We start from the raw sequence: 18,928 nt of genomic DNA on the forward strand, positions 1-18,928 counted from the left end.
TACGACTCGCCCTGGGTGCCCGGTGCCGAGCCGAACGGCGTCGGCGTCGGCGCCTCGCCCAACAGGATATCAGAGACGCTTCCCTCCGTGCGCATCGAGTACTGCGACGACCAGCTACCTCCTCTCCATCTTTACCGGGACCCCGGCACGGCCGCCTCCTTTCCCGCCGCCAGACATCTGACGCTTGCAAATGAGCTCTCGTTCAAACACAGGTCCTCGTTTGTGTGCGTGATGGAAGAACCTGTTCTCGACGAGTCCCCGGGGGCGAGGCAGTACTCTTCCTTCACTTTACCGTGTCCCAAACCCAAACCCATCGCGGAGAACACCGGAACGAAGGAAACGGTCCGGAACAGGATGAGGAGGCTCAGCGATTGGACCGGGAGTTTGACCAGAAGGAAGAAGAAGTCGAAGGTAAGGGTGCGTTTGCTGGAACGTTCCACAGGTTTGTTTGTAAAGACCTGAAAGCAAGGCAAGTCCAATTCCAGCCTGGTTTTTGATGTTAGATTGGATCTGATCAGGCGTTGATTTAATTGACTATAACAGCAGCTCTGACCGCTCGTATTCCGCTCACAGGCTTGATCTGTATATTGCGATGACTGAATAAGATTTCTACGTAAACCTTAAACGAAGGCCTGACCCGGTCTTGGCTGGGACTGTGCGGCGTGCCGTCGCCAGGTCACTGTTGTTTTTGTCCCATGCGGTGAGCAATATTGCTCGTCGCACCGTGCCAGCTGTCGGCAAGAAGGACGCCACGGGGCGTTACCGAATAAAACTGGCGACACGCCGGTGCAGACCTGTGCACCGGGGACACGACGACGAGCTCGGAACACGCGTCGGATTTGCTCTGTAAGTCTGCTAGCGAAGAACACGGATATGCTAATGGACGGGATTTCTATACAGTACATCAGGACAGTCAGGTTAGTTCTCCAGGTCTGTTTGTTTTATCCGCGAGAAACGTCCGTGATGTCACGAGTGTGAGAAGCCTCAGGTGCTACAGCTTTAGCGCGGCGAGATATTTCCACGATTCGCACTCGGGTATACGGGTCGTTCCTGATCCGCTCCCAGGAGGCTCGTGTCCGGGTAATTAGTGTCCCGATGGGCACCAGGTCTGAGCGAGTGCAGTAAAGATTAGTCACTCCATATCTCTACAAACACATTGATGATGTGCCTCAGAACCATAGTGGCTCCTTCATGTAGCCTTCGTTCTCTTCTATTAGTCTACAGTCTGCTTGTCTTTTTTTCGGAGTTGCCTCGCTCGTTCTCAGACTGTTTACTCGAGCCGTTGCCGGCTTTTTTCCACAATTAAGCCAGAAATACATAACTATAATTTACCGCCCGTGTTTATTCTCACGTGAAAATGAAAGGCGTAGCGTTTCACTGTGATTGTGTTTACCAAAAAAAAAAAAGGAAGAAAAGTCGTAGTGTTTACAGTCAGGGTCGGGGGGGGTGTGGCACTTTCGCACAATACATGAAAATAGTTTTACGTTAAATGTTTAATTAATATGCGTGACAGTATTTAAATGTGCAGAAGTGCTACAGCAGTGTGTTCGACTATTGATGAATGGATAAATAAATAAATAAATAAATTAAAACATCTTAAAAGAATGTGTACTAAAAAACTAAACTTAAAAAAAAATAAAAAATTACGCAAAATAGAAAGTGCCAGTCATTTTTTTTCTTTCTTGTTCTTTTCTTTTAATATCAATATTACCAATTATACGTTTTTTAAAAAAAAATTTTTATAATCTATTTTACGCATGACGATGGACGCAGGGATAAATAAAAAAATATATATATATATATATAATTTAATTAATTTCAGCATTTCTTTAAGTAACCAAGTAATTGGTGTTGAAACTTGAAGAAAGCGTTCTTAAAAATGGTATAAAAATAAAATCGCGTCGTCATGGCAACATGTTTTTAGCTAACTGTATGCTGAATATAGCCCCCCCCCCCCGCTCTGGTCCCGGTTGCCGTGACTCCACGCCGGTTATTCCCCCCCGCGTTCTCTACCTGCGTTGAAGTACCCCAGCGTGGTGAGAGTTCTAGCCCTCTTCCTTGCATGATCCCGCAGCTGGTACACGGACCTCGTCTGGCTGCAGAGCGGATCAGCGATCTGAAGCGGCGTCGTCGCGCTCGTCTGTAATTACACACAGCTGCCGGCTTTAAAGCCGAGTCGTGAGGAAGGAAGGGCTCTCGTCTGCGTCCAGGTTGCCTTTGAAGTGCACTCGTCTGTTTTGTCCGCCGCTCACGGGCTGGGAATCGCGTGAAACGTGGACTTTTTTTCTCGATGTCCTTCACACACTCGACGTAATCGGGCAACAGTCCGATCTCTAAGCCGTTTGATCCATTTCAATCAAAACGATCGATACCTGTGGTTACGTGATGAATACGTACATATCGCTAATCACACTCGAGTAACATCCGACTCGAGACGTACCGACGGTGTTCTCCGACTCTTTCGTCCGCGTGCCACGTGACTGATTTCGTTACACGATGACGACAAGGATGTAAAATGAAGGACAAACGATGTTGGTGCTTAATTAGTCATATTTAATAAACCAAAGGGGTTCTGTTAGTATTTAAGGGTTCTTGGCTTCCTCAAGGGGTTCAGGCGGGAGAACTTTATGCTTGGGAATTACTCTACCAACTACATTCTGTAATAGGGTTCCACATAGAACATTTAATCCCACGCATCGGGCGGGAGAAAGAACGCTTAAGTGTTGTAGATCTGTTGTAAAACTTTTTTTTATTTTAAACTCTTGAATTTCAAAACAGGACATGGTTTAAAACAAAATCTGAGAGAAAACGGTTCCTCAAGGGTTCTTTAAATTGCTTTGAATTAAGGGTTCTCCGCTTCCGCGGTTAAAATGGTTCTCCAGCTTCACCTTTAACGTGCACACTTTATTATAGAGTTGTTTTGAAGAACCATTAAGGGTCCATCCAAAGGCACAAAGAGTCCTTTTATGTTTCTAGGGTTCTAGATTTTTAAGAGCGTATACACTTTTTACAAAAGACGTTCTTAGACAGTGCTTGTTCTTGGGACAAAGGGTTCCTCAAGGGTTCTTTGGATAGTTCTTAAGGTTTTTTAGCTTCATGAGGGGGTTAAAGGGGTTCATGGGGTTAGGAAATGATCTGTCATAGGGTTCTACGTAGAACATTTAAGGGTCCGTAGAACTCTTAAGGGTTCTAGATTGAAACTGTTTTTGTAAGAGCGTTTACACTTAGTTTATTTACAAAAGAACTTCCTGGACGTTCGAACTCTAGAACGTAAAGCCATCATGTTTTAAGTCTTATTTTAGAACCGCGAGGACGTTCCGTCGCTCGTAGTCGTTTAACGTCACTTTGTATTCGTTCTCTCACCCAGGAGCCGCGATATAAAGAGCCTGTCGATTGTTTCGACAGCGGAATAGACGGTCTGACGGCCGACACCAGCTCGCCGTCTCAGGTGTCCAGTCTGCTGGGGTACCCCAAGGTTCCGTCCCGGGGCCGCTCCCAATCCCAGGTGCTGCCCTCCTGCGGCGGATCTTTCGGCGCCCTCCATCCGGGTACGGACGCTTTGCGGCAAAACATCTACGACAACTTCATGAGGGAGCTGGAGACGAGCCACACGGCGGCAGGGAGCGGCGAGGAAAGAGGCGAGAACTCTGCGGAGGACACGGAGAGTAGCAGTCAGGAGACGGTGGGCTCGCTGGAGCAGCTGGATCTGCTGTGTGAGAAGGAGCAGGGTGTGGTCAGGAGAGCTGGCTGGTTGACCTTCAAGCCTCTGCTCACGCTGCACAAAGACCGCAAGCTGGAACTGGTGGCCAGACGCAAGTGGAAGCAGTACTGGGTGACTCTTAAAGGTGCGTCTTTGAGTAAGGCGTTCTCGATTCCGATCGGTCAGATTCCGAACGAGCCGATTGCAGACGTTCTCTATAGGGAGTCCGTGACGTTAAACGCGACTACAGTTGGAGGAAGCACGTGACGTGTAGTTGTTTGATTTTAAAGAAACATTGGGAGTCGAAAGAAGGCGAGGAGCTCGTCGTTGATTCATTTCGTCCAGTCGCATGCCTCCAAGGCTTTTATTTCCTACTTCAGGTCGCAGGACAGTTCTCCAGTTTACGTGCACGTAGAAAAAGTCATCATTGGAATATAAACGTGAGAACCCGCCTCGAGATCCTGTTAATTCCACTTTAACGCCCGTCTTTTCTTCCTTCAGGCTGCACTCTCCTGTTTTACGAGACGTATGGGAAAGGTTCTCCGGAGCAGGAGACTTTACCGAGTTACGCTCTGCTGGCCGAGGACGGAATAGTCCAGGCCGTCCCCGAACACCCGAAGAAGGAGAACGTGTTCTGCCTCAGCAATGCCTACGGAGACGTCTACCTCTTTCAGGTAGGTCCAAAGCGTCGGTGCTGCATTAGAGTGATTTTATTTATTTATTTATTTAAAAAAATGTCTCGGAACCTGATATCGTTAGATGCTGACGGAGGAAAATGTGTCGTAGCAGAACCGAGAACCCAGCAGCCGTGAAATAAAATAAATAACAAAAGTGCCCGAGAAGTGAATTACACGGCTCCGTGTTAAGCCGCATCTGGAGAACGGTATTTTCAGAAGCCTTTAACTATCGTCCGGCGTCCATCCGAGACGGGGGCGGTGAGAACCCTGCCTACATGTGTCCTGTGGAATGCTGGGAATGTGGAGCGCTCATGCGGAACGGTGCGTCCTGCCAGCTGTCACGAAAAGCCTTGTTCAGCCCAGAAATAAGCACCGAGCGGCTTCACTTCCTGTACGGGTTCAGGGTAGAGCCCTTTCTGGTACAGGGTTCCACGCAGAACCTTTCAGGGGTCGAGCGAGACGGGTCACACGGCATATTTGCTTGTGCATTACTAAACACGTTCTCGGATGTTAACGCTAACCCGTTAACGCGTGCTCAGGGTGACTGAGAACCCTTAAAGGTTCTTTATTTAAGCTTCCTTTTAATACACTCGCGCATATTTTTCTAAAGAGGTTCTCGGGCATTGACGTGAACCCAGTCTTAAGAAAACAGCGGTTCTTTTCGATAGGTAAGGGTTCTCAGCTTGGTAAGCGTGTTAGTCATTGTTAAGGGATCTTAAAGGGACGAAGAAGGGTTCTAGAGTTGAATTAATAAATAAATTCGTCATGGGTTCTTTGGATAGTTGAACCCATTAGGGTTCTTGGCTTTTACATGGGGAAAAAAAAGCAGCAGCGAGTTAAGAAAATATTTCCTATAAACCAAAGGGGTTCTTCTGGTATTTAAGGGTTCTTAAAGTGGTTCAGGTTGGAGAACTTTATGCTTGGGAATTATTCCTCAGGGGTTCTTTGGGTGGATTTTTACGGGTTCTCGGCTGTTTTTATTTATTTATTTATTTTTTATAAAGGAGTAGAGATGATTTAAGAAACTGTTCATCCCTGCCTGATTATCTCGTCGGTTCTCCAAGGAAAATGGAGACTTTGGAGAGGAACCCGTGAAACCGGATCACAAATTCATAACGATGCCAATCTTCTCTGCGAACGTTCTCCCGTCCACTCTGTTTAGGCCACCAGCCAAACGGATCTGGAGAACTGGGTTACCGCGATCCACTCGGCCAGCGCGTCTCTGGTCGCCAAGCGCCATGGTAAGGAGGACACGCTGCTCCTGCTCCAAGGGCAGATCCGCAGTCTGCTGCAGAAGATCGACATGGACGGAAAGATGAAGAAGATGGCGGAGCTCCAGCTGTCTATTGTAACCGATCCAAAGAACAGGAAGGCCATCGAGAACCAGGTGAGAGAAAGCTAGTGTGGGTGTGTCCCAGGTTTCAGAAGGTGGGGCAAGTCGGAGAAGCTTGAAGGAGATAAAACCTCAGGGGTTTCCTAGCTATCCGAAAGGGGTTGGAATCTTTACTGATGAGAGAGTATTTTGTTGTAGGGTTCTACATAGAACCTTCAATGCCCCCCAAACAGACAAAGAACCTTTAATACACACTTTTAGGAAACAAGGTTCCACAGGGGTTCTTTTGTCTAGTTCTTAGCTGTTCTTCCAACTACAGGGACAAAGAAGGGTTCTAGACGTAAACTCAGACATGGTTCCATAAAGGTTCTCAGATGTTAACTCTACAATGTAAATCCGTAATAACTCTCTTAGGAAAAAGGGTTCCTTAGGGGTTCTTTAGTTGGTTAAAGCTAGCTCTAAAGGGGTTCATCACCTTTATCGGTAACTAGATTACAATAGGAAGCACCCTGACTTTACAGTTCTACACTTTACAGAACCTTTAAGGGTTCCCCCTCCAAGGAAAAAACCAAAACAAAAAACACCGACTACGCCCTCAGGGGTTCTCTGGATAGTGAGGGGTTCTTGGCTTCCTAAATGGGTTTTGGTTGAAGTTCCTTGTGATGGGGAAATACTCTGTTGTAGGGTTCTACATAGAACTTTTAATGGTTTCCACAAAGAGACCGAGAACTCCTGAATATTAACTTTATGGTTCCTCGGGGGGTTGTTCGGATATTTAAAGGTTCTCAGGTTGATAAGAGGGTTTAAGGGGTCGGATTCCAACACGGTGGTGTAGGGTTCTACCTAAGAACCTTTAAGGATAACCCCGAAGGCCTCGTTTTTAGCCTTCATGTCCTTGTGGTTTATGCCGTTCTGCTCTGCGTCTGATAAACCTCAGTCCGATGGCGAAAGCCGGCGCGAAGCTGTTTCCAGGTTCTCAGTCACGCTTATTGCCCCGGCGCAGGGGTCAGGAGGAGGGCAGAGGGCAGCGAACCGGGGGCGTATATTCGGTGAGGGAGTACCAGGCAGTGTTTGAGGAATTCGGGGAGGGGTAAGAGGTTAACCTCGTCTCAGGAGCTGCACCTCTTTGAAGTCGTGTCGTTTTTAATCAGTGCCAGCTGAGTGAGCGAGTGAGCGTGCGAGACGTTCCTCTCCGTCCTCGCTACAGGAACCGAGTCTAATTTAAAAAGAGTTCCAGGTCCGTTTATTAGAACCTGGACCCTTTGTGTCTCTTTGTACTCGTCAGGAAACAACTCTGCGCTTAAGAGACTCCAGCTTCATCTACGATCAAGCTAAAATAAAGCTTTTTTAAAAACGATTTTCATTTTCATATAACACGTTTGAATATTAACGAGCGGCTGAATATTAACGAGGGGAGCTTTCTGAGGAACTGATGACGTGCTTTACGATGCTCACGTTGCAGCTTACCTGCAGAATGCAGTTTGAGAACTTATTTATTATATATATATATATTTTTTTACTGTTTTACTGTTCTCGGTTTTAAAGGGGGATTTCGAATGAGAAGTTCTGGAAATGTTATTTATTTATTTATTTTTTTGTTATTTATTAGAGTTGTTTTCGGCGACAAAGTGCAACATGGAATCTTAAATATTTAAATGTAGATTTAAAATTAATTAAAAAAAAATGTAAATAAATAAATAAATAAAATATATATATATTGATTGGTATTTGAAATGTTCTGTTGCATTATTTATATGTATATATATATATATATATATATATATATATATATATATATATATATATATATATATATATATATATATATAAATAAAATATTTCAGTTTTTAATAAAATACTGTTGTGGTAAAATGGACACATTCCAAGTTTTAAAATGGATTTAAATATTTTAAGGCACACTGTTTAACTTTTAATCACTTAAAAAGAGTACTTTTTTTTTTAAACACCTTTTGTCGAAAGGATCTTCAGACCGAATACAGTAAATAAAAGAAAAGAAAATAGAATGAATAAATAAAGACGAACACCTCAAGGCGAACGCGAGAAGGCATTTCTGCGTCTTTTAAATAAAAAGAAAGAAAGGAATATAATACGGTGTCAGCGTTCAGTTTTGTAATGGTGATGTGGGGGATTGTCCTCAGATTCCCACCGCGCCCAATCATGACCCTCCATGACAACTTTTCTGCTGCTATACACACACACACACAGCCTCGACTGTTCTCAGCGTTGCTGTCTCCGAGAACCCGTCTCATCCCTCGCTCCCGTCTCGCTCCTTCACAGATCCAGCAGTGGGATCAGAACCTGGAGAGGTTCAACATCGATTTGTTCCGTATGCGCTGCTACCTGGCCAGCCTGCAGGGAGGAGAGCTGCCCAACCCCAAGAGCCTCCTGGCCACCGCAAGCCGTCCCTCGAAAGCTGCTCTCGGCCGCCTGGGGATCTTCTCCGTCTCCTCTTTCCACGCACTGGTCAGTCACACACACACACACACACACACACACACACCCTGTCAGACTCATCACTTCTGAACATAGAAACATTTGTATTGTCATTACTAGTTGTTCTGTTCAAACGAGTTTTCTAATACGTTCTCGTTTCTATAGTAACAGAACAGAGCGATTAAAAACATATAATCGTCAAACGTTTTTTCTTCTTCTCTCAGATCTGCTCCAGAGACGAGGCCACGCTGAGGAAGCGTTCTCTGTCCCTGTCCCAGAGAAGCCGCAGTAGGAGAGGAGTGTTCTCCTCGCTCAAAGGCCTGGACAGTTTGACCAAACGCAGCCGAGAGAAGAGACCCTGCGCCTCCCAGGTACCGCGCCCGACTCTTTCCCGAGCGTTCGTACAAACCTGTGATTCTGCAGGACGTTCATCCTCTTCTGACCAATCACAATGCAGAGTTCTATAGCCTCATCTGCTGTGATCAAAGCATTATACAGTAGAGCACGCTTTAAAGAATTCGAACGCAGCGCCGTTCGCCAGGGGAATTCCCGGCGTTTGTGGATCCTGTCATCTTTTGCTAATTATCACGTTGAGAGAGACGATATTTCTAGACGTCGTACAGTCTGCAAGCTCAGCCTTCTCTCTCTTGTAGGTCTTTAGAAGTGTAACGCTTTACTGCACGGCCACTTTGACGCTACGTAAATATATATAAAGCATCTATTTCTCTTTTATTTCATTTCTTTGGCAAGGATTGCATTTCCATGAGCTACTGCTCTCACACTGGTGCTTGTGAGGTAAGAAGAGAAGCTCTGCTCGCCTTGCGTGCTCCGTCGCAGTGCTGTTGTGGTCCTGTGCTCACACACACACACACACACACACACATTCTGTCGCTGCCTGAAACGCTACACCGCTGCCCCATGTGGCTTTAACGCAGTGCTTGTTTTGGGAAGGTCCCCTCCACGTCCCTGCCTGACGTGTGCAATGTAACGGGATACCGACGCCGCTCTGCATTGAGTGCTGAGAGGGGGGGGAGGGGGGCAATGGAGAGGGAGTATAAATTAATAAAAGGCGTACGGGGTAAATTGCAGCTCGGGTGACATCTGTAGAGACAGACGGATGGGTTGTGTAGGAGACCTGCACCAGGGCGCCAATATTAAAGTAGGTTTTCTGACTCAGCCCTCATGTCAAGGTCTCTCTCTCTCTCTCTTTGCTCCTTAATGGTGTTTAGTTCCTCACAGCAGTGACGAGGGCCTGACTTGATAGTGTGAGCGCACACACACACACACACACACACACACACACACACACACACACTGTGCTGGCTAAAGAGACCTGTTAGTCAACAAACTGGGTGATCTGACCATTTTTATTTATTTATTTATTTATTTTTATTTCACCGTTAGGACACAGTCACCAGTCGCCTATTAATTATGAAGTGCATGGACTTGTGCATTACGTGTGTGTGTGTGTGTGTGTGTGTGTGTGTGTGGGCGTGGAGTCTCTCAGCAGTAACAGTTTTTCACTCCATCCTCATGCCTTCTGCTTGTCACTCGCACCATCAAAGCTGTCTGTCTGCCTCTTGGACTGTCGTTCTGTTTGTTTGCTTCTGTCTCTGGTTCTGTCTCTGACTGTCTCTCTCTTTGTCCTGTCTGTCTCTCTCACTATCTCTCTGCGTCTGTTTGTCTGTCTCTCTCATGTTCTCTGTCTCTTACTGTCTGAGGGTGAGAGTAAGACAGTTACAGTCTGTGTGTGTGTGTGTGTGTGTGTGTGTGTGTGTGTGTGTGTGTTTCAGGTGTTTGACAGCGCTGCAGGAGAACACTTGGGCTCAGTTCCTCCGTACAGCAGAGAGGTAAATCACGTGTTTTGCGTGTGCTCAGTGCGAGTCGGAATAAAAGAGGAATGTGCACAGAGGAATGTTTTTTTTTTTTTTTCTCTCTCCTCCCTCACGTCTGTTTTTAACTCTGACTCACACACGCGTTATTGTGAAGGCTGCTTTTATACAGCAGGACATCTGCTCGCGTCTCTCTGGACCGAGACAGTGACGAGTATTGATGTGGTCTTCCGCTCCGGACTCCAGACAAAGATTCCCTTTCACCCGATTCTCATTTCACGTCCTTCCTTCGTTCCTCGGGATTTTGTTTTGAAACTCTTTAAGACTGTACGATATTTAATAATAATAATAATAGTAGTAGTAGTAGTAATTCATTTTGATATTATTTTGTTTTTCACTCTGATCATCCTGAGCTCTGAAATATTTTCTTTTCTAAATATAATAAGGCCTGGTTGCTAGGAGACGGTGTTAAAGCGGTGTTGTGGTGTAACGGTCACCTCAGACAGGAAGTCTCTGTTCTGTCCTGTTCCATATTTAAAAAAAACAAACAGTGAAACTGCTATAAAAAATCATCGACTGTTTTAGAAAGGAAAGTCAAAAGTAAAGATTTCAACACACACACACACACACACACACAGACACACACAGACGGACGTGGAGAGAGACAGACATAGACGTGGAGAGAGAGCAACAGAGATATATATAGAGGGAGAGAGCGAGAGAGACGGATGTGGAGAGAGAGACAGACAGAGAGAGACACACAGGGGCTCAGTGCGTATTTGTTTTTGGTCATTGATGGACTGTTGACAGTTGGAACACTGCGGTACACACACACACACACACACACACACACACACACACACACACACATATATATATATATGCAATGAAACAAGTTTCTTTCCACCAGCTCCATGAACAAGGCCACTGTTTCTCCTCAGAGTTGTGACCGTTACAGCTGTGTGTGTGTACCTGTGTGAATGTGAGCAGTGACTGAAGTCAGCGTTAAGTGTGTGTGTGTGTGTGTTATGGGTTAACCAGAGCTCCGAAGGAGTGACTCATGCTTTCATTTATTTTATTTTATACATTGATACTCAGCGCCACGAAAGCTGCTTCCTGTTTCAGTCTCCATCAGCTCACAGCTCCATTAAACATTTCACTCGTTTTAAAGTTTATAAATGCTCTCATCACTCCTCTTACACTCACTTTACTGCGTTCACACCCTGTCTGTTCGCCCCCCGCCTCGCCCCTCGCCCCCCGCCTCGCCCCTGCTATAACGCAAGTGAGACGCTAACTTGGTTTCCGGAACAATAATTGTAACCAAAAGCGGATAAAAAGTATGCTGTGTTTTTGTAATTGTGCTGTAAGAGGAATGAAACGCTGCAGGGCGTGCTGCTGGAGGAAAATAAAAATCTTCAGGGAGGCGACGGTGACTCTGCTTCATCACAGCACCGCATCACTGATTATTTTCCTCTAACAGCACAACACACTGTGCTTTATTACTTACATAGAGCCTTATTTTACTGGAGCAGCTCAGTGACGGATTGTGTCCACACACACACACACACACACACAGATGGTTTCCTTTCCACCTGGTGACACACACTTGCCAGAGCGTTGTCCCTTTTTCTTGGCACAATTTTTCATTGCGACTTTGTGTCTCGGAGCTGGAGAGTTCCAAATGAAAGCTTTTTTGTTCTGTTCAGTTATGGAACATAGGGGCGTGTGCGTGCGTGTGTGTGTGTGTGCATGCGGACAGCATCATATATATATATATTTTTTTTCATTTTAACCGGCAAACACCCTGAAAGAGTCACGTTAGGTTCTGTGTGTATCGTGTTATTTTGGTTGCTCGTGAGCCACTTTCGGTTTAAAAGCCTATATTCTCTGCTTTAAAGCGGCGGTGTGTCATTTTTACGATGACACAATTTATATAAACATTGAGGCATTTACTGCCCCACAGCACCACCACCGCCTTTTAAGGGAAAGGGGTGGAGCCCAGGAGCTTTATTTAAACTTTATCCTACATCACTTTCTTACATTTTAAAATGCAGGTCAGAATGCAGTCAAAAATAATAATAAAAAAAAACCAGGAAAGTAATAAAAATGAAATAAATAGCAGTGACAGAAAAAAAAAATAAAATAAAAAAAAAAAATATATATATATATATATATATATATATATATATATGTGTGTGTGTGTATATGTAAATGTGTGTAAAATTCGAATAAAAAATTAAATAATTATAATGTAAAGGTAAGGCAGTATAATACTACTGCTACTAATAATGATAATAATTAGGGCTGCAACTAACGATTATTTTCATAATGGATTAGTTGGCCTATTTGTTTGTTTGTTTATTTATTTATTTATTTATTTCGATTAATCGGATGGGGCGGGGCAAACTTTCAGTGCTTTTTTTTTGGTTGTTTATTTAAAATTAAATCCACAAACTGTGTGTTACAAATTTCAGGTTAATTAATTAATTAATTAATTAAACTTCAGATTAATTATTATACATTAAATATATAATAGTACATATGCATTACTTTTTACGGACGCACCAAAAGCACAGAATTAAACTCCGGTCCTACATTAATAATACACACTCTTTCACTGCACCTTGTGGTTTCTGTTCCTCACTGCCTTTAGGAATATTATTTTACTCGTGTTTACTCTTGATCATAATGTTTTAATGCGATATTACAGATCTTACTCGCGCTCCTACTGTGTATCACCGTGTCTCTGCCGTGCTCGTGCTACACAAACTCCGCTTTATAAAGTTTATAAATCTTCTCCGCGGTATTGAATATAAAATTCTCCACTGCCTTAGTGGTGCATCTTCTTCCTCAGTCACGTGACGATTTCGCCTCCGTCTGATGGTCATTGAGAGAAAGTCATGTACGGCGATTCTGGGTGTTGGGCTAAAGCTAGTGCCGTCGCATTACGTGCGTGTGACGTCATGCAGGAAGCGGCTTATACTTCCGGTTAGTAAAAAAAAAAAACGCTACATCACTTCTCTTCCGAAAATACGCTTCGGAAAGTAAATACTAAAGTTGTGTCCCAAATGAAGTACTATACACTTACACTATGCGCTCTGCACTAACGTCTAGCGTGTGGATAGCGCGCAGACCAACCAATCGATAATGAGATTTATTGACAACGATTTTCATAATCGATTAGTTGTTGCAGCTCTAATAATAATAATAATAATAATAATACATTTCTAAAGGAATCTTGGGGATGATGTGGTGATTACAGGTCTCAGGACACCTTTAAAAATGACATACTGCACCTTTAACGTACAGTATCTTTACAGTTGAAGCCCGAGACTCCAGTTGTGAAAACAAGCTCTTGTGTATTTTAGTTGAACCGTATCAGTGGCTTAGAAAGAGATTAACAAGATATTTTTATCTCAGACTCTCGGATGGATGCCAGGTTTGAAGCAGTTCTTTACAGCTACACGCTCGTTACAGTCAGAAGAACGAGCGGCTCGAATTAATGGCCGCTTTGAGTCTGTGCCCGCTTTTACATTCCTCTGATGAGATGTGTGATTTCTGCTGTGATGTTCACAGAGACTGGACGCTCTGGCTGACGGTTACTCGCTGGCTCCACCCGATGGCAGTCAGTGGGACGGAGGAGGCGTGGCGGAGAAGCCGGTGTGGGTTTACATGCCCGACTATCAGGCGGTCACGGTGGCTCTGAGCGAACAGCACACGGTCACGGAGCTCCTGAACACGGCCTGCAAGGTGCGCGGGACACTACACTATTATTATTATTATTATTATTATTATTATTATTATTATTAAAGGACAAATTAAAGTTCTGATTGGGATTAGAGTTGTTTATAAAAAAAAAAAAACCCATTTTATCAGAAGACTGGTTTCATTTGATGAAATTTTTGTATTTAATTTCCATTTCTTTTAACTTTTTTTTTTTTTTTTTTAATATTTATTAATTGACATATTTACAGCTTAGAAAACTGGGCACGAAAATCGTGATCTCAATTCTTAAAAAAACAAACCCAAAAAACAGAGATGATGCAGCCCTACTGGTAACAGCTACACTATATACATTTAAAAACACCCAACCCTATGAATATGCATGAATATGCAATTTAGACACGCCCCTTTGGTCCCTTGCTGGCTAGGTAAATGCTAGTAAACAAACCTGGCAAAATATACTTGTATACTTTTAATTAGGAGTAATTATCATTTTTGTTTGTTTGTTTTTTACGGTAAAATTTTTATAAATATATATATATATATAATATTACGCAGTGCCCAACAATAATATTGGCACCCTTGGTAAATATGAGCAAATAAGGCTATGAAAAATTGTCTTTTATTGTTTACCCTTTTGTTCAAAAAATGTCATTTCATTTTGTCATATATTTTGAGTACGAGTGAATTTTATTTTTTACTTAGGAAATGCGCTCATTGATGAACATTTCTTATCTCCTCATAGTTTTCTGCAACAAAATAAACACTGAAAGCTAGCTAGCTGGCTTATTTAGCTAACGTTAATGATGTCAGTAGTAGTAATAATCCAGGTTCGACATCGTCTTCCTGGTAATAATAATTGGCATACGAGCCCTGATTGGTCGAAGCCTGTTTTGGGGGGGTCGCAGACCGTTTTGCTCGGTTTTATACAAACTAATAACGCGAGTGTCGTTAGTCGGTATTGCGCAGCGTCTTTATTGTGTTTTTCCTCTCTAAGGCGCGGAACCTGGACCCCAGCGTACACTGCCTGCGTCTGCGCAGATGCTTGGACGATCAGACGGAGATCTGGACTCCAGCACCACACGAGCTCCTTCAGGACTTGGTACCAGAACTCGGTGCTATCTTCATCTCTAGATTAGACTTATTACTCTCGGTAGTTTTTACTTCCAACTCGAGAGGTCAAGGGGCGCGTGGGAGTAGTGCTGCGACCAAAACGTGCACACGAAAGCACTTTCTGAAAGCAGCCGCCTTCCGCCTGCTCCTTTTAGCGTCACGTGTAAGATGTGTGCAGACGGATGAGAAAAATAAGAGTGTGAAGGCAGCGTTAATGCTGAGTGTTACAGCGTTTTAAGTGTCATATTTAAGCTAAATGAGCAATGCTAAGTGCTTCTCTCTCTCCTGCTCTCTCTCTCTGTCAGTTATATGATGAGTTGGAGGTCAGCGCTCTCAGTGTGTACACTCTCCACATGACCAAGCACACCTGCACGGGGGATTTTGGTAAGACACTTACACACACACACACACACACACACACACACACACACACACGCGCGCACGCACGGTACATCCTGTACAAGTGTAAGGATGGTCTCCTGAGTGCTCGGCTCAGTTTCTCAGCTCTCGCTGTTCTGTCCCTCAGGGTTTGCCGTTACAGGACATGTGGACGGTCTCAGCCACAGCCGCATCTTCGTCACTGAAGTTCTCTCCGATGGAATCGCCTTCGGTGAAGGTAACGAACTCGCCTTTATTACGTCTACGTCTATAAAACCACGACTCTCCCGTCTACACTCCTGATAAAGGATCTGATGGAAGCGCTTTAAGTCTTCTGAAGTGTTCCAGAGCTCCTGTATTTCCTCAGAAGTGTTCTGGAAAGTGTCCTTTTCATTCATCAGAAGAGCACCAGAACCCGTTCAGTCGTTAGACGAGTTCTGGAACCCTGTGGAAGCCATTAATGATGTTCCTGAACCCTTTTAAGTTCCTCAGACACCTTCCTGACACATTTAATTTTCTGAGAGGAGTTCCAGAACCCTTTCCTACGTTCAAAGAGTTCTGGAATTCCATAGAAGAGTTCCAGAACCCTTTCGTTCATTAGACAAGTTCTGGAACCTGTTTACTTCATTACTGTGTTCTCGAACCCTTTGTTACCCTCGAACCCCATTCCTCAGATGCCCTCCAGAGTCATTTTAATTTCTCACAGGAGTTAAAAGGGGTCCGGAACCCTTTCCTACGCTTTGAAGAGTTCGGGACCCCTTTTAATTCCACAAAAATCAGTTTTATTTCTTTCAATCAGTGCTGGTTGCTGACATTGTTCATCTTGTTATTATTCCTTGAGGAGAATATCATTGCGTGGTTTTGAGGAGTTAGAAGAGTTTATAGTTCTCGTGTCTGAAGAACATTTCTACACCCCCTCCCCCCCCAGGTCTGAGGCCGGGCGATGAGATCCTGGTTCTGAACGGCTGTCAGGTGTCGTCTCTGGACCTTTCTCTCATTCAGACCCTGTTCAGTGAGAACACGCTGCACCTGACCGTCAGACGAGAGCCGACCGCCCTAACACACACACCCCTAACACACACACGCAGCGGCCTGCGGCCAGCGAGGGACTTCCTGTACCGCCATCATAGAGCCAAGTCTGCTACAGGTACACACACACCACACACACACACACACCTAACAGAACATAATGCTTGGCATTCATATTAATGAATGTTAACGAAAGTGGTGTCTTTTTGTCCACATGTACACACACGCCTCTCGTGACATACAGACGCCCTGTGAACCTCTTCTCTCTTAAAAGAAGAAAGCTCACATTTTCGACGGTTGTGTAATTCATCCAGCAGTGCTTCCTTCCCGTTTCCTGCGTCTCGCGTAGCGGTGCATTTGCGACATTCGGTATAAAATCAGACTCGGAACCGTCTAGAGCGGATCGCTCTCGCGTCCTCGGCGTAGCAGCTGCCGCGCCGTTTTTCTGCGTGTTTTAAAGTTAGACTGTGACGCCGGTCGCGCCTCACCGCACTTCCTCTCCAAAACCCTTACCATTTGCCTTCTGCTTCCTCTAAACGGAATCGTCTGTCCTCGCTCGTCGGCCCGCGTGAGTGCGTCTAGATGGGACGGAGCGCTGCTGTGTTCTGTAGGTACGTATTCAACACTGGGAAAGAGTTCGCTGTTTAAAGAGAAACTCTGTAGTGTGTGTGTGTGTGTATGGGTGGGTGTGATTACCACAGATAACAAGAATTTCAAAAGATTTGACAAAAACAACAGAAGACACGTTTACTTAAATTTAATTCCGTCAATAAACTTGTATTTTTTGGATATTTAAAAAATAATTTCAATCAAAATGGTTTATAAATGAAGCTCTGGATTCGCATAATCCATCTTTCCGACATTGAGTCGATTTGATTTGAAGTCCCCGAGTGTTTTTGTTCCTCTTCTAGAACAGCAAATCTGCTAACTGTTTTTAAAGAATCATTTTTTAATTCATCAAAGAACATCATTTGGTCATTTTTATCCATTTATAGTTACACTCAACGTTGTGGAAGTTCAGACAAGTTAGTTCCTGCTCTCGCTTACGTTATAGCGGCTATAAACAGTCGTCCTCTCTCTCTCTCTCTCTCTCTCTCTCTCTCTCTCTCACTCTTTTTCTCGAAAAACAAAAAAAAACGCAGCTCGTCACGTCACCGAGCAACCCGTCCTGAAGATGTCGGAAAACGTACCGCTCTACGTCCGACACTGTAGACTCCTCCCGTACGAGTTAAACACGTCCTCACAGAAAACCGATTACACCCCGTGAACGAGCGGTTACCATAGAAACGATAAACGATTGCAGCCGCGCGACGGTCAGAGCCGCTGTTCTAGAGAAGTAATCGGCACCACCTGACCAATCACGATCCGGAATTCCCCATCGCCGTGGTGAAGATAGAAGACCTTTCTATCATCACGTTCACCTCTTATCGGGAATCCTGTCATCAAATCCGGCTTTTTAAACCCGTTTACAGCGCGTGGACGCGGAGAGGATCATTATTATTATTATTATTATTTTGAAGTTCCTGAAATGGCGCTAATATTCTGCGCACAGAGCGTGAAAGTCTTCCTGAGTGAACTTTATCACGCTCTGCATCTCACACACACACACACACACGACCGCAAACACTTATGAGGTGGCGTTTTAAAGTGAAATTTAGTCAGCGTTCTTATGACTCAGTAAGAAACAGGAGGGAGAAAAACAAAGGACCGTCCTCGAACGGTCTCGCTTCAGGACTTTATAAGAGCCGCCATGTTTCCCCACGTCAGAGGACACGTTTAATTAATTAATTAATTTATTTATTTATTTTCCCTTTATATACGGTAACCTTTGAGTGTTTTTCATTGTGTGGAAGGTGAAAGGTGTTTCAGTGTTCGATTCCTTTAACGGTCTCCCTGAGAAAAAATAAATAAAAAGAGAAGGGTGTTTGTTTTTTTTTTTTTTTTTTTTTTTTTTTTTAGGGCGGCAATCTAATTTTTTTTCACCTCGGCACCAAGTTTTATTTATTCTGCACAAAATGCTTGTGTTTTCAAGGTGTGTTTTTAACATTGTGTGTGTGTGTGTTATGTAATAAGATAGGAATGACGGATTGAACTTGTGTGGGATGTTTGTCAGGTCCCCATAAAGAAAAATGCTTTTTAATTTAAAAAAAAAAATAAATAAAAAAATTGTACAGTAGATTTTATTTGGAAATCTACATGAGCCAAAAGGTTTCCTTCCAGATTGAGATTTCGGTGCATCGTAGTGTTTTTACTCAGCTGTATTAGCTAATTATGTCAATGGAATGTCCCCACAAGGATCTTAAAACAGTTTGTGTGTGTGTGTAAATTATGATGATTTTTTTTTAAAAAGGAACAGATGTAATGGAATTAATTGTAATAGAATTTGCATAACGGTACCTAAAGTAATAACGGAAGATGTGTGGATGTATTTTTGGAAGTCAAACTTGTGTATTTCTGTGGGGTTTTCTTGCATACAATAAAAGAAAGAATGAAAAGTCATAACACACCGATATTATGACTTAAAAAAGGAAGGGGGAAAAAAAGGCAAGATTAATCAGGTCATTAAACTGGGTTAATGAGAGTCCAGATTCCAGAACGCATCATTAAACCAGTTTAAATAGATTTTTATGCAGATTAGACCTTTGGCCTTAACGCCGCTTCAGCTGATTTCCCTAATTTCAGCTCCACT

General features: G+C 43.8%; 1 protein-coding gene across 7 annotated transcripts in view; it reads left to right on the plus strand.

Annotated features, from left to right (window-relative positions):
* Positions 1–18,928, plus strand: part of tiam2a (TIAM Rac1 associated GEF 2a) — a 73,904-nt gene that overhangs the window by 33,621 nt on the left and 21,355 nt on the right. For 4 of the 7 annotated variants that reach the window (XM_047157486.2, XM_017475893.3, XM_017475891.3 and 1 more), the window contains 13 exons: positions 1–411; positions 3,368–3,845; positions 4,202–4,374; positions 5,540–5,764; positions 8,009–8,194; positions 8,389–8,535; positions 8,915–8,959; positions 9,958–10,014; positions 13,573–13,746; positions 14,717–14,821; positions 15,138–15,216; positions 15,359–15,448; positions 16,139–16,357. The exon at positions 1–411 is cut by the window's left edge and continues 607 nt beyond it. In XM_047157486.2, coding sequence (XP_047013442.1) covers positions 1–411; positions 3,368–3,845; positions 4,202–4,374; positions 5,540–5,764; positions 8,009–8,194; positions 8,389–8,535; positions 8,915–8,959; positions 9,958–10,014; positions 13,573–13,746; positions 14,717–14,821; positions 15,138–15,216; positions 15,359–15,448; positions 16,139–16,357 — 2,389 coding nt within the window. Of the gene's footprint in view, positions 412–641; positions 847–3,367; positions 3,846–4,201; positions 4,375–5,539; positions 5,765–8,008; positions 8,195–8,388; positions 8,536–8,914; positions 8,960–9,957; positions 10,015–13,572; positions 13,747–14,716; positions 14,822–15,137; positions 15,217–15,358; positions 15,449–16,138; positions 16,358–18,928 lie in introns of those variants that run through there. The other 3 variants (XM_047157487.2, XM_017475895.3, XM_017475896.3) reach the window with 3 other exon arrangements.

Source organism: Ictalurus punctatus, chromosome 9, assembly GCF_001660625.3.
Source record: "Ictalurus punctatus breed USDA103 chromosome 9, Coco_2.0, whole genome shotgun sequence".
NCBI classification, from domain to species: domain Eukaryota; kingdom Metazoa; phylum Chordata; class Actinopteri; order Siluriformes; family Ictaluridae; genus Ictalurus; species Ictalurus punctatus.